Here is a 26,806-nt window from a genome sequence, read left to right as displayed (position 1 = left end):
CATTACCCTCCTCTCCTCACACCTCTCCATTACCTCTCCTTCTCACATCCCCTCCGAACACCTCTTCTAACATACCCTCCTATCTACACCTCCAGCCCTTTCTAACATCCTCCTCATTTACCGCTCCTCCTAACATCCTCCCATTACCTCTCCTCACATCCTCTCCATTACCTCTCCTTCTCACATCCCTAACCCACTCCTCCCATTACTCCTACTCTCCTAACTCCTCCCATTACCTCTCCTCCTAACATCCCTCCTCTCATGTAACCCTTCTCTCTCCTCTCATCTCCCTCCAACATCCTCCCATTACCCTCAACCTCTTTCTCCCAAATCCTCTCCATTACCCCCCCCTCTCCTCCACATCCTCCAACAGCCCTCCTCTCTACACCTTCATCCTCTCCTTCTCACATCCTCTCACATCCTTTCATTACCCCTCCTTCTCACATCCTCTCACATCCTTTCATTACCCCTCCTTCTCACATCCTCACGGCCTCAACATCTCGTACGACCTCTCCTCTCATTACCTCTCATTCTCACATCCTCCCATTACCCCTCCTTCTCACATCCTCTCACATCCTTTCATTACCTCTCCTTCTCACATCCTCTCACATCCTTTCATTACCTCTCCTTCTCACATCCTCTCACATCCTCTCATTACCTCTCCTTCTCACATCCTTTCATTACCCCTCCTTCTCACATCCTCTCACATCCTTTCATTACCCCTCCTTCTCACATCCTCTCACATCCTCTCACATCCTCCCATTACCTCTCCTTCTCACATCCTCCCATTACCCCTCCTTCTCACATCCTCTCACATCCTCCCATTACCTCTCCTTCTCACATCCTCTCACATCCTTTCATTACCCTCCTTCTCACACTCTAACCACCTTAACATCTCGTACGACCTCTACTCTCATTACCTCTCCTTCTCACATCCTCTCACATCCTTTCATTACCCCTCCTTCTCACATCCTCTCACGACCTTAACATCTCGTACGACCTCTCCTCTCATTTCCTCTTCTTCTCTAAGCCTCTTACTTTAACAGTTTCTAATACAAACCGATAACGAAAGTGAATAATTACGAAAAGTAGATATGAAGTGTTTGTTTTGTTTTGTAGGGAAGCTCAAACATGTACCAGAGCACGCGACCTACAGACATTTACCCAAACGAAGGTGTAACGGGTTTGAGGACACCGATTCATTCGAGAAGGGAAGTCTTCATGAACATTTCTTCAGAAAGACGGCTTGTGAGGGAAAGCCGAGTTCGTCTATCGATTCTAGTCAAAATACAAACATATCACTGCTGAATGGGTCAGCCGCTAAAAAGAACGCACGTGCAGTGCGACTACGGACGGCGGGTTCTGCACGTTCGAATGAAGCTGACAGGCCTAAGATCCTGGACGATTTCGACGTGCCTTATAAAGAATCAGGTTACGTCATCCAAACGCTTCCGAAGACTGATACGTCATTCGGTCTTACAAGAGCGGTGACTGACCTTGGAGAGGAGCGGTCACCGACCATGCGTAGAATGCTGTACTATTCCCGAAAATACGCATCAAAAGATGACGTCACATATGACGAGGAGGAAGACGAAGGATATGGTTCCAAGACGCCAAGTGAGGAGAAGGAAGTGAAATTGTTTGATACTCCTATAGTTGTGAATCAGTGGGGTGCTTCTAACGGCCGATATCATCAGGATTTTAGTCATGAAAGTAAAAATGGGCCGCGCGTGGCGAAGTTCTCATACACACATTTGACGTCACGGTCTGAACCTCATGGACACTTTGGCGATGATCCGCGCAACGGTGTTGATCCAAGAGTGTCCGACGACTCCCATCGGAAACGTAGACAACACATACAAGAAACAAAGGGAATAAGTAAACATTTAGAACGTTCACAAACCGTTATTGTTAACAAAACGGACACAGGGGCAGTATCGGAGGATAGGCCTTCTGCTATAATATTGCGGAAGATCAGTATACAGAACTTTCAAGGTGAAGGAGCGAGAGAGACTGTATTTGATCTCCAGAAGTCTTTACACAGATCACATACAACAGTACATGATCAGATTTCGGATAGAGAAACCAATCCGGTCAACGCTTCTAGTCAGGAATTAAAATGTCCGCAACACAGGCCGAATTCCAGACAAAAGTTAACGATAGACTCCGGTAAGGTGGCTCCGGGGGACGTCCTACGGAGGACACATGTAGGTATATACGACATACAGCGATCTCATACGACAGTGTGTATGCCTATTGGAGAATTACTCCCGATGGCGGATCATTTCCACACCAAATCTGCGTCCTCCTCCACGTACCCAGAACCGTCACCATCTATCCCGAACAGCGCTCGTGACCAGGATACCCCTAAACTGGCCAACATGGACGACGCCTCTCTGGATTATTACTCTATAAATAAAAGCAATGTGAGTTTATATTTTATATTTAGCGTTAAATAACGTATCTTATCGTACTATAACCAACTTACTTCTGGTGTAGTTCCAATTAAAAAAAAAAATATATAAAAAAATGGGAAGCCGTAAGTGGCGATTTATCTGTTAAGCATATTCGATTAGGCCTACGGCACGAACACTTTTTTGAATGGATTTGAACATATTTGATCATACTTCCACCTGTGCTGGTAAACGGACTGAAACATGCATGAACAGTCATTATTGGCCGTAGTTGAGCCTTCTTTAAGTTACTTTAACGTAGTTTAACTTGTGTTTACCGGCGTAAGTACGTTTAGCTACATAATTTAACGTATATGTGTGACAGAGGCTTAAGACTATATAATTTCGTCAATAACAAAACATTTTCTACAGGATATAAACTACCTCATGTTAACGCACGATCGTAAGGGTCAGGGTGTATCTACATTTATATACATGTCACGTGGTCTGTTGTCAAAACCATAACTCTATTTTAGATTGTGACTTAACCTGGATTTGACCTAGATTTGACCTGGATTTGACCTAGATTTGACCTGGATTTGACCTGGATTTGACCTGGATTTGACCTGTATTTGACCTAGATTTAACCTGGATTTGACCTGGAATTGACCTAGATTTGACCTAGATTTGACCTGGATTTGACCTAGATTTGTGTCGTCGGTTAATACGCTTACTCTTCCGGAGCATCTGGTCTCCTTGAAGTCTCACTGTCAATCTGTAAAGTCGCTTTTGAGTTTAAATTTTGGTTTCGTTAGTATGTCAGTATTCTGGTTTCGTTAGTATGTCGGTATTCTGGTTTCGTTAGTATGTTGGTATTCTGGTTTCGTTAGTATGTCAGTATTCTGGTTTCGTTAGTATGTCGGTATTCTGGTGTCGTTAGTATGTCGGTATTCTGGTGTCGTTAGTATGTCGGTATTCTGGTTTCGTTAGTATGTCGGTATTCTGGTTTCGTTAGTATGTCGGTATTCTGGTTTCGTTAGTATGTCGGTATTCTGGTGTCGTTAGTATGTCGGTATTCTGGTTTCGTTAGTATGTCGGTATTCTGGTTTCGTTAGTATGTCGGTATTCTGGTTTCGTTAGTATGTCGGTATTCTGGTGTCGTTAGTATGTCGGTATTCTGGTTTCGTTAGTATGTCGGTATTCTGGTTTCGTTAGTATGTCGGTATTCTGGTTTCGTTAGTATGTCGGTATTCTGGTGTCGTTAGTATGTCGGTATTCTGGTGTCGTTAGTATGTCGGTATTCTGGTGTCGTTAATATGTTGGTATTCTGGTTTCGTTAGTATGTCGGTATTCTGGTTTCGTTAGTATGTCGGTATTCTGGTGTCGTTAGTATGTCGGTATTCTGGTTTCGTTAGTATGTCGGTATTCTGGTTTCGTTAGTATGTCGGTATTCTGGTGTCGTTAGTATGTCGGTATTCTTTGTAGTTTCGCAATTGTTGTAAAATAAATAAAGTTTATATTTTGTTGTTTTGCACAAATGACATATAAACGATACCTATGTTATGATGTCAATAATAGATATATGCCGAACGATTGATATAAAACTATACGTTAATGTTATTTAGTTTAGGACACGACATTGTCATACAGGGGTCAGGGAGTGTCAGAACTGGTCTCTAGATAAATGCTGAAATGTATAGCTGTATGCTTACCCTGTAATTCTATCAAATTCTGGATAATGTATCCCCTCACTTTTGGAATTCCGATTGGAATGTAACCTCAAAGACAAATGTTAATTAACACAACAAACACCAATCACGCTCACTGGTTTATCTGTGTTGTCATTGTCTTATAAAGGCCAAAGCATTGTTTTTTGTGTCGCCTTTGAAAAAGGAGACATATAGGTATTACTTTTCGGCGGCGTCGGCGGCGTCGGTGTCGGTGTCGGCGTCGGCGTCGTCCGGAAAATGGTTTTCGTGCGATAACTTTAGTAGTTTAGAACGGATTAATTCGAAACTTCATGGGAAGGTTCATTACCATGATAGCTCGGACAAGTTCGATAACCAAAATTATTCGCACCTTTTTAAAAGAGTTATAGCCCTTTAATTTTTTGCGAAAATGGTTTCCACTCAATAATTTGAATAATTATTACAGGATTAATTTGAAACTTCATGGGAAGGTTCGTTACCATAATACTGTGGACAAGTTCGTTAACCAAATTTATTCGGACCTTTTTAAAAGAGTTATAGCCCTTTATTTTTTTTTGCGAAAATAGAATGTTCGTTACCATAATACTGTGGACAAGTTTGTTATTGTTTTTTTTTATTCAAGTCCTAATTTTAAAGAGTTATGACCCTTTAATTATTCGCATACACAGGCGACACCTCCACTTCCGTGGAATTCTTGTATTAACACCATATTTGAAGCCAGTGTTTATTTTGCTGGGGGAAGGGAGATAACTCTGACATGTTTTGGTCTAAAATAATCCACCGAGTTATTACAGCTGAGGAATTAACCAACAACAAGCAAACAAATGAGGGATTATCTAAGCATGTAAGATTTAGGTCTGTCGAGTCATGTTGTGTTATATTAAATGAATGTGGCTAAGATAAACATGTAAATTAATTATGTTTATTCTATAAGAAAAAAACATGTACATTGATGTTGTTTATCCTGTACTTGTGTAAAAACAACAAAATCAAGGAATACCGCCATGATAAAAAAAACATAATCCAAAATACAGGTTTGAATGGAGACTCCTAAAAGGGGAAATCCGGCCCGGTGCCCCGGGAGATTAAACGCCTTACGATATGATAGCTACATTACACTTTGTTACAGGAGAGCTTTTATAAGTATTTAGAGACTTTATGAAAACCCATACACCTAATTTACACCGTACATGTAGTTACTGGCCACAAGTTCAATCAAATGTATCATAATTTCTAATTAGTTCAGTATCTAAATGAAGATAAAAAAGCTGTTTCATGCCAGATTTAATAAAAACCTTAAATACTTCCGTCGACAATAGGGTATAAATCTGTCGTCTTCAGGGTATCTGCCCATCTAAAGTATTGAGCGTTGCCAAACATTTAAATATGTACAGCAGATATCAGCCCCCCCCCCCCCCCCCCCACCCCCCCCCCCCCCCCTGCAAAAAAACAACAAAAAAAAAACATAATCCAAAATACAGGTTTGAATGGAGACTCCTAAAAGGGGAAATCCGGCCCGGTGCCCCGGGAGATTAAACGCCTTACGATATGATAGCTACATTACACTTTGTTACAGGAGAGCTTTTATAAGTATTTAGAGACTTTATGAAAACCCATACACCTAATTTACACCGTACATGTAGTTACTGGCCACAAGTTCAATCAAATGTATCATAATTTCTAATTAGTTCAGTATCTAAATGAAGATAAAAAAGCTGTTTCATGCCAGATTTAATAAAAACCTTAAATACTTCCGTCGACAATAGGGTATAAAACTGTCGTCTTCAGGGTATCTGCCCATCTAAAGTATTGAGCGTTGCCAAACATTTAAATATGTACAGCAGATATCAGCCCCCCCCCCCCCCCCCCCTGCAAAAAAACAACAAAAAAAAACAACCTTAATCCCCACCCCAGTCCCCCTTTGAATATAAAGAACAAATGTTTTGATTTCAGACGATTGCTTGTGTATTTCCACAATAAAGAGATACACGACCCTATTATCGTGATGCCATGCATCAATACTATTCCGATATGTCGGCATCTTTTTTCTTTCCATATAATTTTTCGATCGTGTTTTTATTTCAGACTTTGTGTTCCGGTCCTTTCCGGCAAACGAAATCATCGTCCCAAGACACAAGCAACCGGAAAGCAGTGCCACATGTGGTGAGTATTTCCGGTCTGAGTTGAAACACCTGCTACACTCAGGCTAATTAGATATTCTATCAGAAATCGTGACCTTTCCCCTTTCTTACTCTGTTACATTTGTAAATACCTTTCTCGGGAGGCTAACGGCTACTCTGCTTGTCAAGTTTTAGTTATTTTGAAAAGTGGCGCCTCTTCAGAAACCACCATCTGATGGTCGGCTATTCACAACGCCCGTCGCCCTACGCCCGTCGTCCGTCCGTAAACCATCCTTGTGGTCGTTTTTTTTCTTGAAAACTACTAAAAGTTTCTCAAAAACTTCACAGGTTGGTTTCTCATGGCCCATTATTATATCCATTCTATTTTGAGTGTGAACGGAACAACAAAATGGCCGACGGGGGGGGGGGGGGGGGGGGGGGGGGGGGGGGGGGGGGGGGGGTTGAAGATTGTTACATGTATCGCTTTTTCTTGAACATTGCTGGAGGGATATTTCTCAAAACTTGACAGTAGGTTTCCCTTTGTCCCTAGTTGTGCCCTTTTAATTTAAGGAGGGAAAGTAGGAAAAGAAACCATACGTATATCATAGGACTGATAGCGATAATTCAATAGTGAGCGTTAGGATTCCTCTGGGATCTCTTGTAGAAAAAAAATTAAATTGTAAAATAAAGAAAAATGATTGAATTATGAGGCTATAATAGCACTCTATTGATATATGATATATTTTGCTCGGGTCCAATTAGAAATCCCAGAATTACCTTCCGGACATCATACATTTTGTCCCCGACATCTCTGACGAATCCTAAAGGACAGCTGTAATGTACAACGTCAATTTTTCGTATATAAAGTTTATCTCTGTATCTCTCGTACAATCTTTAGTGACACGGCGCTATGACGACATTTGTCTTTTTTTCTTATGACTTCTGGTGACTTTTTAAAATGATTTCCAACATTTTAAAATGCATGCTTCTCATTTCTGAGTTCTAGGTTAAGTTGTGCTATTTTTGAAAACAAAATAAGTATTCAAACGATACATCAATTAACTGATTTCAGTAACACAGTTGTAGATTTAATATTTTTGTCATACTCGACGTTTCCATGCTGGTTTTTATTTATTTTTTAGGATATTTATCCTCATTCAGCATCCACGGCTGTACCGTCATCTCACGAGCCGCGCACGCGACTTACTCAGTCTAAACCAAAGGAAGGTCTTCCCTCTGGGTAAGTAAAATGACTGTGTTTTCTGATTTATGAGATGTAATTGTATATAGTAGGCTATAAATTGCTCGCGCAATCAAAATGATTAGTTTAGTAACGTCTGCGAATGCGCATGTGTACTGTAGGTAACGACAAAGCACCAGGAATGGCTTTTTAAATGGTCGACTTCCGCCTACGGTCTTTTGTGGTTTTATTTTTGTATGGTTTCTGAAAAGTTGACATACGCCGCGGGTCAGGTCATACTGTATGATTTTTTTTATAAATCAGGAATTATTATGTGGAATATAAAATTGTATGTCCTTTTGGCGATTGGCGTCATATAAAATGTATGTTAAGTGCTGAAAATGGTAACTATTGAATATTTGCCTATCCTTTGTTGTCTGGAAAATTGAATGCCCAGTGTCACCAATGATTAGAGCCGGATTTGATTTCTATAAATCGGGTTGATAATAAATATGTATGAAGAATTAAGATCTATTTTGATATCTTAGAATGCAAACAGCTAATTAAATTGATCTAGTGTTTTAAATTGATTACACCTGAAACTGTTTGAGAACGTCGTGGAATATTTAGTTGGTAGAGGATTTACTTTTGATACTAGGGCTGGTCTAAGGGTATGTGTTCTGCTTTTTGTTTATGTATAAACTAGTTTCAATGTACAATAATTGATTAACTTCTATAGATACCAGCTCGAGTAAATATCATTATCCGAAAGTGGATATTTATGATATGGACTAGCGTATTGTGTAGCACCGACATTCTCATTACATGGAAAGGCAATAAATGAATTCGTATCTGTGTGAAGACCGCATTACTCATCCCGATATTGAAATTATATCATTGAATTTTAAAAGCTAATTAGCAGAATTCCTCAAACTAATTTGTCGTGCAATCATCTAAACTGTCTCGGGGGTGGTGTAAAAACAAGAGATGACACTTGTATGTCTGCCGAGGCTCGCCAGCCCCATTACTGTACAGACGAAGTATCAACCGACTATCCGTGGTCACCGGCGGTTTCCACATGGGATACTCCCCAATCTCATTATCAGATCTGTGTTATGATATTCCCGACATATCAAAAGGTTCGATTATCTTGTTTTAGTCTTATCAACTGTTATAGATGCAGTGGGCAATCTAGTATCAATATCACAAATAATTTCACGGGATAAATCGGCCTCCACACCCCTTACCTATCCCGCTTTATTTTGTTTTACGGCTCGAGCAGTTCTCTATTGTATAATCTTAGCATTACGACTCGCTAATGAAAAATGACGAATGTGACTGCTGTTATAATTGAATGTTCCGTCGTATTCGCAAATATAACTCTGTTAATCTATTCAATTATGCTATGGAAATTTTGATGAGCTAGATTAGATGACATATGTCGATAGGTCTGGGTGTTGATGTGGTATGATTTGTTGGCGCAGGTCCTTCTTGCCCCAGATTCCTACACTAGCTGTACGAAGGAAGAGGAAACCCGAAAGGAAACCGGAGTATGCCTGATTCAATTGTTTTCCTTTGTTCACATTGCCATCACGTTTGTGTGGCCTGTGTCACTTTTATGCCAATCTCACGACTAACCGGCTGATTTACCTACTTTTTTTTTTTTTTATTTCTGTAGATACAGGTGCACTGACAGAGATATTTTAAATATTTTGACCTGCATGTTGTTGTTCATTTTTATAAAATAAAATCTATATCCTTAGTAATCAAACAAACACGGATATCGAATCAATAAATCGCTCTATAAATATCAGTGAAATAGGGTATTTGATAGATTTTCAGTTGAATCTTAAGTAACTGTTTGTGAAATAATGTCGAGAGTTAAAATGCAAAGTGTCATGTACATGTACCTGTTCGATAAGTATAATACAAAGTGTCGTGTACATGTACCTGTTCGATAAGTATAATACAAAGTGTCATGTACATGTACCTGTTCGATAAGTATAATACAGTTGCTTCAAGTATTTAACAATCGGAAATATAATTCGCTTTAAATGCATTTTGTCTATTCCCCAATTTTACCCAGTGGCGTATTCCCGATTATATCGCTTACTTACATGACGTTGATGTTTATCTATATATATGAGCCATGCAGTTGTCTTGAATAATGGCGTGTATATATATATATTATGTTTGCTTGTTTGTATGCGACCTTAATTAAGTTCTGCACGTGCTTCTAACAACAATGTGCATGTATCGCACGTGGAAGTTCAATTTCAGAAATTTTATTTGCAGTCTTTGTACTTAGATATATCATCAATAATAAAATGTCGACAGTAAACAATATGTGTCGACACCAAACAATAGGTGTCGACAGTAAACAATAGGTGTCGACAATAAACAATAGGTGTCGACTATAAACAATATGTGTCGACAAAAAACAATACATGTAGGTGTCAACAATAAACAATAGTTGTCGACACTAAACAATAGGTGTCGACAGTAAACAATAGGTTTTGACAGTAAACAATAGGTGTCGACAATAAACAATAGGTGTCGACAATAAACAATAGGTGTCGACAATAAACAATAGGTGTCGACAGTAAACAATATGTGTCGACAATAAACAATAGTTGTCGACACTAAACAATAGGTGTCGACAGTAAACAATAGGTGTCGACAGTACACAATAGGTGTCGACAATAAACAATAGGTGTCGACAATAAACAATAGGTGTCGACAGTAAACAATATGTGTCAACAATAAACAATAGTTGTCGACACTAAACAATAGGTGTCGACAGTAAACAATATGTGTCAACAATAAACAATAGTTGTCGACACTAAACAATAGGTGTCGACAGTAAACAATAGGTTTTGACAGTAAACAATAGGTGTCGACAGTAAATAATAGGTGTCGACAGTAAACAATATGTGTCGACAGTAAACAATAGGTGTCGACAATAAACAATAGTTGTCGACAATAAACAATATGTGTCGACAATAAACAATAGGTGTCGACAAAAAACAATACATGTAGGTGTCAACAATAAACAATAGTTGTCGACACTAAACAATAGGTGTCGACAATAAACAATAGGTGTCGACAATAAACAATAGGTGTCGACAGTAAACAATAGGTGTCAACAGTAAACAATATGTGTCGACAGTAAACGGTGTCGACAATAAACAATAGTTGTCGACAATAAACAATAGGTGTCAACAATAAACAATAGGTGTCGACAGTAAACAATAGTTGTCGACAATAAACAATAGGTGTCGACAGTAAACAATAGGTGTCGACAGTAAACAATAGGTGTCGACACTAAACAATAGGTGTCGACAATAAACAATAGGTGTCGACAGTAAACAATAGGTGTCGACAGTAAACAATAGGTGTCGACAAGAAACAATAGGTGTCGACAATAAACAATAGGTGTCGACAGTAAACAATAGGTGTCGACAATAAACAATAGGTGTCGACAGTAAACAATAGGTGTCGACAATAAACAATAGTTGTCGACAATAAACAATAGGTGTCGACAGTAAACAATCGGTGTCGACACTAAACAATAGGTGTCGACACTAAACAATAGGTGTCGACAGTAAACAATAGGTGTCGACATTAAACAATAGGTGTCGACAATGAACAATAGGTGTCGACAATAAACGGTGTCGACAATAAACAATAGGTGTCGACAGTAAACAATAGGTGTCGACAATAAACAATAGTTGTCGACAATAAATAATAGGTGTCGACAATAAACGGTGTCGACAATAAACAATAGTTGTCGACAATAAACAATAGGTGTCGACAATAAACAATAGGTTTTGACAGTACACAATAGGTGTCGACAATAAACAATAGGTGTCGACAATAAACAATAGGTGTCGACAATAAACAATAGGTGTCGACAGTAAACAATATGTGTCAACAATAAACAATAGTTGTCGACACTAAACAATAGGTGTCGACAGTAAACAATATGTGTCAACAATAAACAATAGTTGTCGACACTAAACAATAGGTGTCGACAGTAAACAATAGGTTTTGACAGTAAACAATAGGTGTCGACAGTAAATAATAGGTGTCGACAGTAAACAATATGTGTCGACAGTAAACAATAGGTGTCGACAGTAAACGGTGTCGACAATAAAGAATAGTTGTCGACAATAAACAATATGTGTCGACAATAAACAATAGGTGTCGACAAAAAACAATACATGTAGGTGTCAACAATAAACAATAGTTGTCGACACTAAACAATAGGTGTCGACAATAAACAATAGGTGTCGACAATAAACAATAGGTGTCGACAGTAAACAATATGTGTCGACAGTAAACGGTGTCGACAATAAACAATAGTTGTCGACAATAAACAATAGGTGTCAACAATAAACAATAGGTGTCGACAGTAAACAATAGTTGTCGACAATAAACAATAGGTGTCGACAGTAAACAATCGGTGTCGACAGTAAACAATAGGTGTCGACAGTAAACAATAGGTGTCGACACTAAACAATAGGTGTCGACAATAAACAATAGGTGTCGACAGTAAACAATAGGTGTCGACAGTAAACAATAGGTGTCGACAAGAAACAATAGGTGTCGACAATAAACAATAGGTGTCGACAGTAAACAATAGGTGTCGACAATAAACAATAGGTGTCGACAGTAAACAATAGGTGTCGACAATAAACAATAGTTGTCGACAATAAACAATAGGTGTCGACAGTAAACAATCGGTGTCGACAGTAAACAATAGGTGTCGACACTAAACAATAGGTGTCGACAATAAACAATAGGTGTCGACAGTAAACAATAGGTGTCGACATTAAACAATAGGTTTCGACAATGAACAATAGGTGTCGACAATAAACGGTGTCGACAATAAACAATAGGTGTCGACAGTAAACAATAAGTGTCGACAATAAACAATAGGTGTCGACAGTAAACAATAGGTGTCGACAATAAACAATAGGTGTCGACAGTAAACAATAGGTGTCGACAATAAACAATAGTTGTCGACAATAAACAATAGGTGTCGACAGTAAACAATCGGTGTCGACAGTAAACAATAGGTGTCGACACTAAACAATAGGTGTCGACAATAAACAATAGATGTCGACAGTAAACAATAGGTGTCGACATTAAACAATAGGTGTCGACAATGAACAATAGGTGTCGACAATAAACGGTGTCGACAATAAACAATAGGTGTCGACAGTAAACAATAAGTGTCGACAATAAACAATAGTTGTCGACAATAAACAATAGGTGTCGACAATAAACAATAGGTGTCGACAATAAACAATAGGTGTCGACAGTAAACAATAGGTGTCGACAATAAACAATAGTTGTCGACAATAAACAATAGGTGTCGACAATAAACGGTGTCGACAATAAACAATAGTTGTCGACAATAAACAATAGGTGTCGACAATAAACAATAGGTGTCGACATTAAACAATAGGTGTCGACAATAAACAATAGGTGTCGACAACAAATAAAGCATACACATAATCAGATACACAAAACAGCTGTTGATTATTAATGTCAGACTTGTATAAATAATGAGTCTTCATGTGGTAAGTATATTATTGGTGGTAGGTATATTATTGTTGGTAAGTATATTATAGATGGTAACATTCAGACTACAGTTGGTACACTTGAAATCAATCACGCTTATGTAGTTACACAAAATGATGGTCGACCTTTTATTTACTATGTCACCACAGGACGACCACTCTTGAAGTTAGTATCAGCGGCGTTGATATCGAAATAAAACAGGAATTCAAGGAGAAACTCCAGCGTGCTACCACCATTGGGAAGTAAGCCTAGCGCCCTTACCACACGCTGGCTCGGTCTTTGTGTGATTGTTTGTGGTTTTTTCCCACTGATTTTGAAAATTTAACGACCACATCTAATCCCCTACAGCTTTTGCATGCGTTTCCTAACTGAAATGTTGGAATTGAAGTGAGAAACTAAAGTACGATTTGTGTGTCAAAAGGGTACTGCATTAGCAAGCCGTTGTGTGGTGACATTAGGGTAGAGATTTTAACGGACCAGACAGTCACCAAGAGGGGTAGGTTCTGATGTAGGCTGTAAGACCCGCGAGACTTTCTATCCATTATGTGGCGTTATGTCTCGTGGTGCTCCAGTTCGGGTTGTTTTTCCAGTCCGCATATACACATCGCCATATTAAATCATTTTAGTGTTCATATAAACTGTTAATGTCCATTATACCGCCTATAAGGATTGTTACATTAACGTCAGGTTTTTGTCAGTATCAATACATTAGAGGACTATATCATTACAATTGGTCTCGCCGGTGTTTAGTAAAATCATTGATGTACTAGTTATTGGGGTATCTTCAAGAAATTAGTAACTGGATCTAATTATAGTTAAGAATTGTCTGGTTGTTAGACCATCAATCCCTTTATTCATTATAATACCATAGTTAGAGAAGCCATTTTACATTATATGCATCTCGCTGTTTCTGTAATTGCCTTCGTAATGTCTTAGTTACATCTGTAAAACCGTGTTTAACAGACAGTACTCAATCATTTCAGGAACTCTTATAATTATCAAAATATCAACTGCTCAAAATGGGTATCTGTTTATTGTATCTGCCAAAAGCTAATTTCACAAAAAAAATGCTGTACTTCTCTCTCTCAAATATGACGGATTTTGCCACTTCAAATTCGAAACATAATATTGATAAATGAATTACTTAAAAGGCATTTGTTGTATATAGTAGATCAGGAACGAACATATATTTGATGGAAGATTTTAACTGCTTTGTAATAAACGATTATTTCAAAAATTCATAAGTGCCAGTGGAATTTATTCAGCTTTTTACTGATCCACAAATGAACAAGATTGGACGAGTATTTTTGGAGAAAGTTAGTTCACAATAAGGTAGTATATTTCGAAAAATATGTATGTTATTTGTTACAAACACTAAACAGTCATTCTGTAAAATCGGATATAATTTATGCAACTCAAAAAAAATCATTTAAAATTTATTCAGGTTTTACACATTTAGAAATTGTCTGGATGAGAATTTTTGGTCATAATAAGGTTGTTAACTCGATGTCATCTCGCTATGACGTTACTAACAGAGACAGTTTCGCTTTTGGATATAGTAGGTTTTTAGTGTAGTCTCCCACATCACGGACAGTCTCCTTGGTAGTGTTGACGGCACGGTGACTGTGTTGTCTCCCACATCACGGACAGTCTCCTTGGTAGTGTTGACGGCACGGTGACTGTGTTGTCTCCCACATCACGGACAGTCTCCTTGGTAGTGTTGACGGCACGGTGACTGTGGTGTCTCCCACATCACGGACAGCCTCCTTGGTAGTGTTGACGGCACGGTGACTGTGGTGTCTCCCACATCACGGACAGCCTCCTTGGTAGTGTTGACGGCGCGGTGACTGTGTTGTCTCCCACATCACGGACAGTCTCCTTGGTAGTGTTGACGGCACGGTGACTGTGTTGTCTCCCACATCACGGACAGCCTCCTTGGTAGTGTTGACGGCACGGTGACTGTGGTGTCTCCCACATCACGGACAGCCTCCTTGGTAGTGTTGACGGCGCGGTGACTGTGTTGTCTCCCACATCACGGACAGTCTCCTTGGTAGTGTTGACGGCACGGTGACTGTGGTGTCTCCTACATCACGGACAGTCTCCTTGGTAGTGTTGACGGCACGGTGACTGTGGTGTCTCCCACATCACAGACAGCCTCCTTGGTAGTGTTGACGGCACGGTGACTGTGTTGTCTCCCACATCACGGACAGTCTCCTTGGTAGTGTTGACGGCACGGTGACTGTGTAGAAATACTGACGCGTTAGTCGTAGATGTGACTTATATACTTGTTGTTTGTTGGATTTTTTTAGTAAATCCACGATTTTGGTTTTAACCTTTCCAAACAGCTGGTACGTAGGTAGTGTATTCCAATAGAACAAAGAATTTATACCGAAATTGTCTGAGAGTCAGCCATTGTTTATGTGTTCACGACATCAACAGAAACTATATTTCTTAATTTAAATGAAATGTAATTTTTAATTCTCTGATATTGTTTTGTTAGACTGTAGCGATATATCTTCCCTGAGAAATATTGGAAAATACTGTTGTTAATAGTCTCTGATTAGGATTTATTTGACAGACATATTGGATCATTTGAAATATGATTTTGGGTGTTAATGGTTATTCGGTAAATACTGTAATACTGATATTGTAGTTAAAGAATCATCAACGAATGCTACCCAAACACAACTATTCCTTGTCCTCGACATCCCCTGGTAATCTTATCCGAGATATCCCCCGGTAATCTTGTCCTCGACATCCCCTGGTAATCTTGTCCGAGATATCCCCTGGTAATCTTGTCCGAGACATCCCCTGGTAATCTTGTCCGAGACATCCCCCGGTAATCTTCTCCTCGACATCCCCCGGAAATCTTGTCCTCGACATCCCCTGGTAATCTTGTCCGAGATATCCCCTGGTAATCTTGTCCGAGACATCCCCCGGTAATCTTGTCCTAGACATCCCTCGGTAATCTTGTCCTAGACATCCCCCGGTAATCTTGTCATCGACATCCCCCTGTAATCTTGTCCTCGACATCCCCCGGTAATCTTGTCATCGACATCCCATGGTAATCTTGTCCTAGACATCCCCCGGTAATCTTGTCCTAGACATCCCTCGGTAATCTTGTCCTAGACATCCCCCGGTAATCTTGTCCTCGACATCCCCCTGTAATCTTGTCCTCGACATCCCCCGGTAATCTTGTCCTCGACATCCCCTGGTAATCTTGTCCTCGACATCCCCTGGTAATCTTGTCCTAGACATCCCCCGGTAATCTTGTCATCGACATCCCATGGTAATCTTGTCCTAGACATCCCCCGGTAATCTTGTCCTAGACATCCCCTGGTAATCTTGTACGAGACATCCCCCGGTAATCTTGTCCGAAACATCCCCCGGTAATCTTGTCCGAGACATCCCCTGGTAATCTTGTCCGAGACATCCCCTGGTAATCTTGTCCTAGACATCCCCCGGTAATCTTGTCCGAGATATCCCCCGGTAATCTTGTCCTAGACATCCCCCGGTAATCTTGTCCTAGACATCCCCCGGTAATCTTGTCCGAGACATCCCCTGGTAATCTTGTCCTAGACATCCCCCGGTAATCTTGTTCGAGATATCCCCCGGTAATCTTGTCCGAGATATCCCCGGTAATCTTGTCCTAGAAATCCCCTGGTAATCTTGTCCTATACATCCCCCGGTAATCTTGTCCTAGACATCCCCTGGTAATCTTGTCCTAGACATCCCCTGGTAATCATGTCCGAGATATCCCCTGGTAATCTTGTCCGAGATATCCCCTGGTAATCTTGTCCTAGACATCCCCTGGTAATCATGTCCGAGATATCCCCTGGTAATCTTGTCCGAGAAATCCCCCGGTAATCTTGTCCGAGACATCCCCTGGTAATCTTGTCCTCAACATCCCCCGGTAATCTTGTCCTAGACATCCCCTGGTAATCTTGTCCGAGACATCCCCTGGTAATCTTGTCCGATACATCCCCTGGTAATCTTGTCCTAGACATCCCCTGGTAATCTTGTCCGAGATATCCCCAGGTAATCTTGTCCTAGACATCCCCTGGTAATATTGTCCGAGATATCCCCCGGTAATCTTGTCCTAGACATCCCCTGGTAATCTTGTCCGAGACGTCCCCCGGTAATCTTGTCCTCGACATCCCCTGGTAATCTTGTCCGAGACATCCCCTGGTAATCTTGTCCTCAACATCCCCCGGTAATCTTGTCCTAGACATCCCCTGGTAATCTTGTCCGAGACATCCCCTCGTAATCTTGTCCGATACATCCCCTGGTAATCTTGTCCTAGACATCCCCTGGTAATCTTGTCCGAGATATCCCCAGGTAATCTTGTCCTAGACATCCCCTGGTAATATTGTCCGAGATATCCCCCGGTAATCTTGTCCTAGACATCCCCTGGTAATCTTGTCCGAGACGTCCCCCGGTAATCTTGTCCTCGACATCCCCTGGTAATCTTGTCCGATACATCCCCTGGTAATCTTGTCCTCGACATCCCCCGGAAATCTTGTCCGAGATATCCCCCGGTAATCTTGTCCTCGACATCCCCTGGTAATCTTGTCCTCGACATCCCCTGGTAATCTTGTCCTCGACATCCCCTGGTAATCTTGTCCTCGACATCCCCTGGTAATCTTGTCCTCGACATCCCCCGGTAATCTTGTCCTCGATATCCCCCGGTAATCTTGTCCTAGACATCCCCTGGTAATCTTGTCCGAGACATCCCCTGGTAATCTTGTCCGAGACATCCCCCGGTAATCTTGTCCTAGACATCCCCTGGTGATATTGTCCGAGATATCCCCCGGTAATCTTGTCCTTGCCATCCCCCGGTAATCTTGTCCTAGACATCCCCTGGTAATCTTGTCCGAGACAGCCCCAATGTGTCCCGATGTATCACAAACAGACGGCGATTGTAGAAGTTTTTAATACATTTGAAAAATTTATCAATACAATATATTAAAAAGATTTTTAAAAACTCGTGTATATGTATGATCAAATGGATCCAGACTAAAACTGAGATAATGGCCTGTTATCTTGTGACCCGGGAGGCCTCGGACTAAGAATTGTTCCTACATGGACGTAGTATGTTATAGTTGGGTACGGCCTATTGGTGATTCTTAACGTCTGATATCAGTCTTAATTAATGTTTTGTTGTTGGGACTTTTGAAGGTAAGGGTGTAATATTTGGTATATGTGGATTGTAATGTGGATGGTGTTATATGTGGATTGTAGTGTGGATGGTGTTATATGTGGATTGTAGTGTGAGTGTTGGTATTTGTGGATTGTAGTGTGGATGGTGTTATATGTAGATTGTAGTGTGTGTGTGTTGGTATATGTGGATTGTAGTGTGTGTGTTGGTATATGTGGATTGTAGTGTGTGTGTTGGTATATGTGGATTGTAGTGTGTGTGTTGGTATATGTGGATTGTAGTGTGTGTTGGTATGTGTGGATTGTAGTGTGTGTGTGTTGGTATATGTGGATTGTAGTGTGTGTGTGTTGGTATATGTGGATTGTAGTGTGTGTGTTGGTATGTGTTGATTGTAGTGTGTGTGTTGGTATATGTGGATTGTAGTGTGTGTTGGTATATGTGGATTGTAGTGTGTGTGTGTTGGTATATGTGGATTGTAGTGTGAGTGTTGGTGTATGTGGATTGTAGTGTGTGTTGGTATATGTGGATTGTAGTGTGTGTTGGTATATGTGGATTGTAGTGTGTGTGTTGGTATATGTGGATTGTAGTGTGTGTGTTGGTATATGTGGATTGTAGTGTGTGTGTTGGTATGTGTGGATTGTAGTGTGTGTGTTGGTATATGTGGATTGTAGTGTGTGTGTTGGTATGTGTGGATTGTAGTGTGTGTGTTGGTATATGTGGATTGTAGTGTGTGTGTTGGTATATGTGGATTGTAGTGTGTGTGTTGGTATGTGTGGATTGTAGTGCGGTATATGTTACTTAAACCGTTAAGTAGAATTTGGTCGAAAATAATTCCATAATTATTTCAGGCAGCTTGATTCTTTGAAACATTTTCTTATAGATTTTAACAAGTAATAGGTTAAATCTGTGTTGAAGTAAACTTGTTGTGTTGTACAGGTCTTTAAATATGTTTTGTTAATGTTTCAGAATCAAACTGTCTACGAACCCTGACCGAGACACGAAGAAGAAACTCCGAGACGCATTCTCCCGATTTTATAACAAACGTTCATACTGTCCTAACCGTAATGTAAATTGGTCAGAGGACCTCCGGTTTGTTTGGAACACGTGACATAGTCTAATACTTACTTCGGTGTAATACGTACTTAGACAGAGGTCATAGGTCAGCTGTATGTGGTGGAAATTAGGTATATAAGTACTGAATCTATCCAACATGACGTCACTGAAATGTTTCACGATGTATAGAAGGTGTGTGTCTGTCCAACATGACGTCACTGAAATGTTTCACGATGTATAGAAGGTATGTGTCTGTCCAATATGACGTCACTGAAATGTTTCACGATGTTTAGAAGGGTATGTGTCTGTCCAACATGACGTCACTGAAATGTTTCACGATGTATAGAAGGTATGTGTCTGTCCAACATGACGTCACTGAAATGTTTCACGATGTTTAGAAGGGTATGTGTCTGTCCAACATGACGTCACTGAAATGTTTCACGATGTTTAGAAGGGTATGTGTCTGTCCAACATGACGTCACTGAAATGTTTCACGATGTTTAGAAGGGTATGTGTCTGTCCAACATGACGTCACTGAAATGTTTCACGATGTTTAGAAGGGTATGTGTCTGTCCAACATGACGTCACTGAAATGTTTCACGATGTTTAGAAGGGTATGTGTCTGTCCAACATGACGTCACTGAAATGTTTCACGATGTATAGAAGGTATGTGTCTGTCCAACATGACGTCACTGAAATGTTTCACGATGTATAGAAGGTATGTGTCTGTCCAACATGACGTCACTGAAATGTTTCACGATGTTTAGAAGGGTATGTGTCTGTCCAACATGACGTCACTGAAATGTTTCACGATGTATAGAAGGTATGTGTCTGTCCAACATGACGTCACTGAAATGTTTCACGATGTATAGAAGGTATGTGTCTGTCCAACATGACGTCACTGAAATGTTTCACGATGTTTAGAAGGGTATGTGTCTGTCCAACATGACGTCACTGAAATGTTTCACGATGTTTAGAAGGGTATGTGTCTGTCCAACATGACGTCACTGAAATGTTTCACGATGTTTAGAAGGGTATGTGTCTGTCCAACATGACGTCACTGAAATGTTTCACGATGTATAGAAGGTATGTGTCTGTCCAAAATGACGTCACTGAAATGTTTCACGATGTTTAGAAGGGTATGTGTCTGTCCAACATGACGTCACTGAAATGTTTCACGATGTATAGAAGGTATGTGTCTGTCCAACATGACGTCACTGCAATGTTTCACGATGTTTAGAAGGGTATGTGTCTGTCCAACATGACGTCACTGAAATGTTTCACGATGTATAGAAGGTATGTGTCTGTCCAACATGACGTCACTGAAATGTTTCACGATGTATAGAAGGGTATGTGTCTGTCCAACATGACGTCACTGAAATGTTTCACGATGTATAGAAGGGTATGTGTCCGTCCAACATGACGTCACTGAAATGTTTCACGTTGTATAGAAGGGTATGTGTCTATCCAACATGACGTCACTGAAATGTTTCACGATGTATAGAAGGGTATATTTCTTGCGCCGGCTCCAATCATCATCAGTTGAATCGCAGTGTAAAATCAAGTCAAGAGATGTATAATCTATATGGATACTATTTATTCTACAAGGGAACTTTTTATTCTACAAGTGAACTATCTATTCTACATGGGAACTATCTATTGTACAAAGGAACTATCTATTCTACAAGGGAACTATCTATTCTACAAAGGAACTATCTATTCTACAAAGGAACTATCTATTCTACATGGGAACTATCTATTCTACATGGGAACTATCTATTGTACAAGGGAACTATCTATTCTACATGGGAATTTCTATTCTACAAGGGAACTATCTATTCTACAAGGGAACTATCTATTCTACATGGGAACTATCTATTCTACATGGGAACTATCTATTCTACAAGGGAACTATCTATTCTACAAGGGAACTATCTATTCTACAAGGGAACTATTTATTCTACATGGGAACTATCTATTCTACAAGGGAATTATCTATTCTATAAGGGAACTTTCTATTCTACAAGGGAACTATCTATTCTACAGGGGAATTATCTATTCTACATGGTAACTATCTATTCTACAAGGGAACTATCTATTCTACATGGGAACTATCTATTCTACAAGGGAACTATCTATTCTACAAGGGAACTATCTATTCTACATGGGAACTATATATTCTACAAGGGAACTATCTATTCTACATGGGAACTATCTATTCTACAAGGGAACTATCTATTCTACAAGGGAACTATCTATTCTACATGGGAATTATCTATTCTACATGGGAACTATCTATTGTACAAGGGAACTATCTATTGTACAAGGGAACTATCTATTGTACAAGGGAACTATCTATTGTACAAGGGAACTATCTATTGTATTAGGGCCACCGTGGAAGACAAACTTCTAAAATCTAACACTCTACCACCAAGTGACAACATCACGAGGATACTTTGGAGTTGATTTCCGGGGATTACCGGACATTTCTCCGATATGTTGCGATTGCTAAACTCCGTTTGTCATTTGAGCGTTGCCATGTTGGATACATCCAAACACACACAACGTATCTTAGATTAAATAAGTGTTTTAAAGGACGGAACATTCTCCATTATATTGTGTATGTATCCAAATACCAAACATATGTCTAACGTACAAGAAATGTATGTACGTGTAAAACAGTTTTGATATTAAAATCAAACCTCATTATCTCAAACTCCGATAACTTGATTACCGTGCTTAACTCGAAATAAACATTCAGTTTCACAGGATAAACTTCTATGCAAAATAAACACGGTTACCTCGAACACAATAGATATCTCGAAGAATTTTCACGTTCCCACTTTATTCTAGATAACGAGGGTTGACTGTTTTTCTTTTTATTTACATTGTGTCTGTATAAATAAGACAGACTACGAGATACATGTATTACTAATGTGCCAATGATATTGTGGTTCTATTTTATAGATCAGTATATTACATTACATTTTCAGGTCAAATTCAGGTCAATTTCTTGACATAAAATGACTAATTTGCTCTTTTCTTGTCAATTTGAATTGAAAATCTTGACCTGAAATTGAACTGAAATTGACCTGAATTGACATGAAGACATTTTGTGTGTGTATATCACGGCTTTACGTTCTATTACGCTGATGTGTAAACACGAATCTGTCATCAAATCAAGTCTATACTAAGTCGTGTTAATTGACAGACAACAATTTGTAACACATACAGCTTCTGAACGCCGTATATGTTATTGTATGTTAAAATGATATCTTAAATTGTCTCCCGTTCTGATTTCGTTTATTTTGTTTGCTTTTTCCATAATGGTACACAATTTTGCTGAACGTGATTTTATGAAAACATTTTTTTAATTTTTTTTTTTTAACAATGAATTTATTATCTACTTCATCAAGCAAAGCTGTTTTTAGAATGTGCATTTTCATATTTGATTTTATTTAGCTATTGTGGAGATTTTTCAAGGAAGGAAAAAAGAACACATTGTTTGAAAGCGTAAATTTATATATAACCATTACATTTCGTGTGATAGAGTTCTTGCTGTCATCAGAACTGCAACTTTCCCATGATTTAAGCCAAGAAATGGAAGTTATTCCTACGTAACTGGTGCTGAATAAAGACACTGACAAAAAAATTGAGTTTTATCAGTATTTCGCCCGATACATACATATACATATATATATATATCAGTTGATAACTGATTGATATTTGTCTAGTGTCCAAAGCAAATATTGAAGTCGCAACTACATTGTGTGAGAGGTCTATCTCGGGTCTACAATAAATTATGATGTCGAGACCACATTGTGTTAAAGGTCTATCTCGGGTCTACAATAAATTATGATGTCGAGACCACATTGTGTGTGAGGTCTATCTAGGGTCTACAATAAATTATAATGTCGAGACTATATTGTGTGTGAGGTCTATCTCGGGTCTACAATAAATTATGATATCGAGACTACAATGTGTGAGAGGTCTATCTCGGGTCTACACTAAATTACGATATCGAGACCACATTGCGTGTGAGGTCTATCTCGGGTCTACAATAAATTACGATATCGAGACTACAATTTGTGAGGTATATCTAGGGTCTACAATAAATTATGATATCGAGACTACAATGTGTGAGAGGTCTATCTCGGGTCTACAATAAATTACGATATCGAGACTACATTGTGTGTGAGGTCTATCTCGGGTCTACAATAAATTATGATGTCGAGACCACATTGTGTGTGAGGTCTATCTCGGGTCTACAATAAATTACGATATCGAGACTACATTGTGTGTGAGGTCTATCTAGGGTCTACAATAAATTACGATGTCGAGACTACATTGTGTGTGAGGTCTATCTAGGGTCTACAATAAATTACGATGTCGAGACTACATTGTGTGTGAGGTCTATCTCGGGTCTACAATAAATTACGATATCGAGACTATATTGTGTGTGAGGTCTATCTAGGGTCTACAATAAATTACGATATCGAGACTACATTGTGTGAGAGGTCTATCTCGGGTCTACAATAAATTATGATATCGAGACTACAATGTGTGAGAGGTCTATCTCGGGTCTACAATAAATTATGATATCGAGACTACAATGTGTGAGAGGTCTATCTAGGGTCTACAATAAATTATGATATCGAGACTACATTGTGTGAGGTCTATCTAGGGTCTACAATAAATTATGATATCGAGACTACATTGTGTGAGGTCTATCTAGAGTCTACAATAAATTATGATATCGAGACTACATTGTGTGAGGTCTATCTCGGGTCTACAATAAATTATGATATCGAGACTACATTGTGTGAGGTCTATCTAGGGTCTACAATAAATTACGATGTCGAGACTACATTGTGTGAGAGGTCTATCTAGGGTCTACAATAAATTACGATGTCGAGACTACATTGTGTGAGGTCTATCTAGGGTCTACAATAAATTATGATGTCGAGACTACATTGTGTGAGAGGTCTATCTAGGGTCTACAATAAATTATGATGTCGAGACTACATTGTGTGAGGTCTATCTAGGGTCTACAATAAATTATGATGTCGAGACTACATTGTGTGAGGTCTATCTAGGGTCTACAATAAATTACGATATCGAGACTACATTGTGTGAGGTCTATCTAGGGTCTACATTAAATTACGATATCGAGACTATATTGTGTGTGAGGTCTATCTAGGGTCTACAATAAATTATGATATCGAGACTACAATGTGTGAGAGGTCTATCTCGGGTCTACAATAAATTATGATATCGAGACTACAATGTGTGAGAGGTCTATCTAGGGTCTACAATAAATTATGATATCGAGACTACATTGTGTGAGGTCTATCTAGGGTCTACAATAAATTATGATATCGAGACTACATTGTGTGAGGTCTATCTAGGGTCTACAATAAATTATGATATCGAGACTACATTGTGTGAGGTCTATCTCGGGTCTACAATAAATTATGATATCGAGACTACATTGTGTGAGGTCTATCTAGGGTCTACAATAAATTACGATGTCGAGACTACATTGTGTGAGAGGTCTATCTAGGGTCTACAATAAATTACGATATCGAGACCACATTGTGTGAGAGGTCTATCTAGGGTCTACAATAAATTATGATGTCGAGACTACATTGTGTGAGAGGTCTATCTAGGGTCTACAATAAATTATGATGTCGAGACTACATTGTGTGAGGTCTATCTAGGGTCTACAATAAATTATGATATCGAGACTACATTGTGTGAGGTCTATCTAGGGTCTACAATAAATTATGATATCGAGACCACATTGTGTGAGGTCTATCTCGGGTCTACAATAAATTATGTTTATATGACTTGGTATATAGTGCTGTGATGATTGATAGTGCTTTATTTAAAACCTAAGGAGGAAAAAATCATGCTTGGTGTAACTTGTAAACATGCTGCGTTCCTCTCAGTGCCTTGGTGAGCTGTTGACATATCTCAGGTATCCAATCGATGTTAATATGTTATGATGACAAATATATAACTTATCTCTTATATGTACGTTGTTTTGTTTTATTTTGAATAGAAGCAGCTGTTTAGCAGAAGTTTGGCTTTTCAAATTTCCCGCCGTCCGTGGTCATTGGTCCGTTCGTCAACAATCCTTGCTATTGGTATTTCTTGAGAAGTACTGGAAGAATATATCTCAATCTTCATCTGCTATGTCCTCCTGGTTCCGACTTGTGCCCATACAATTGTTAGTCTGATCCGGAAAAAAACACGGCCGAGAGGCAGACATCTTGGATGATGGCAGTTGAAGTTTTTATCACTGTTACTTGCAAAGTTCTTCTTAGATCTTTATTATATTTGACAGGTGTTCATTGTTATCAGATTATTAAGGTCTATCTCACATAAAACTTAGCACAAACCATTCAATGGCGGACGCTCCCTCTGGGAACTCGTCTTAAAATCAACACCCTACAAATTGAATAGTAATGTCGATTTAATTAATCATGACACCAAAATAGCATTGACACATCATTTTCACTTGGTATTCATCTAGTGAATAACATGTGAACAATTTCAATCTCGTTAATTTACTAAACATGTTGGTCAAAAATTCAAATGGTTTTAAAATATCCTCCTTGAAGCTACGATAGGGTTAATTTAACAAAATTTTACTCAACAATCACAATAAGAAACAACTCTTCAAAGATTGTTTTTTTTTTAATTCATAGAAATTTATGATAATACACAAAATCACCACAAATGGGAAAATGTAAAGTAGTTTGAATAAATGTCAAAACAGATTAACTGAAAAGCGTAAAGAGACTTTTTTACACTTGATTTTTAACGGTATTTTTACCTGTGAAATCATTTCGAGAAATCCTTTGATGTGGATTTATGTTACCAATACATTTTCGTCTGATGTCTCCCGATAAAGTGATGATTAGAGAACCCGCCAATCATGTTTGTCTGGTGTCCCCCTTCCTGTCACGTGGTATTGTGCCCCCTTCCTGTCACGTGGTCTTTTGTCCCCCTTCCTGTCACGTGGTATTGTGTCCCCCTTCCTGTCACGTGGTCGTGTGTCCCCCTTCCTGTCACGTGGTATTGTGCCCCCCTTCCTGTCACGTGGTCTTGTGTCCCCCTTCCTGTCACGTGGTCTTCTGTCCCCCTTCCTGTCACGTGGTATTGTGTCCCCCTTCCTGTCACGTGGTCTTGTGACCCCATTCCTGTCACGTGGTCTTGTGTCCCCCTTCCTGTCACGTGGTATTGTGCCCCCCTTCCTGTCACGTGGTCTTGTGTCCCCCTTCCTGTCACGTGGTCTTCTGTCCCCCTTCCTGTCACGTGATATTGTGTCCCCCTTCCTGTCACGTGGTCTTGTGTCCCCTTCCTGTCACGTGGTATTGTGTCCCCCTTCCTGTCACGTGGTCTTGTGTCCCCCTTCCTGTCACATGGTCTGTTTCTTCCTGTAGTTTATTTTCCTGCTAGACTTGACACACCAATCACCAAACTAACTGGCTATATATTTACATATTTCCTGACAACCGTTGGTAGCATCAGTGATCATGGTGTTTGAATCTGATTGAAATATTAAAGTCAGATATAGAGAAAGTAATATGACTCGA

At 39.4% G+C, this 26,806-nt stretch overlaps 1 protein-coding gene across 4 annotated transcripts in view; it reads left to right on the top strand.

The window, feature by feature from the left end:
• The window catches only part of LOC117326379, a 54,208-nt gene extending 28,971 nt beyond the window's left edge, over positions 1-25,237 (top strand). For 2 of the 4 annotated variants that reach the window (XM_033883113.1, XM_033883110.1), the window contains exons 4-8: positions 1,120-2,426; positions 6,188-6,265; positions 7,365-7,462; positions 8,887-8,952; positions 19,116-25,237. In XM_033883113.1, the coding sequence (XP_033739004.1) occupies positions 1,120-2,426; positions 6,188-6,265; positions 7,365-7,462; positions 8,887-8,952; positions 19,116-19,257 (1,691 nt within the window). In that variant the 3' untranslated portion in view covers positions 19,258-25,237. The remainder of the gene's footprint in view (positions 1-1,119; positions 2,427-6,187; positions 6,266-7,364; positions 7,463-8,886; positions 8,953-19,115) is intronic. The other 2 variants (XR_004532479.1, XM_033883114.1) reach the window with 2 other exon arrangements.
• Positions 25,238-26,806: the final 1,569 nt, after the last annotated feature.

This window comes from Pecten maximus, chromosome 4, assembly GCF_902652985.1.
Source record: "Pecten maximus chromosome 4, xPecMax1.1, whole genome shotgun sequence".
NCBI lineage: Eukaryota > Metazoa > Mollusca > Bivalvia > Pectinida > Pectinidae > Pecten > Pecten maximus.
This window is presented reverse-complemented; position numbering and strand designations above follow the sequence as displayed.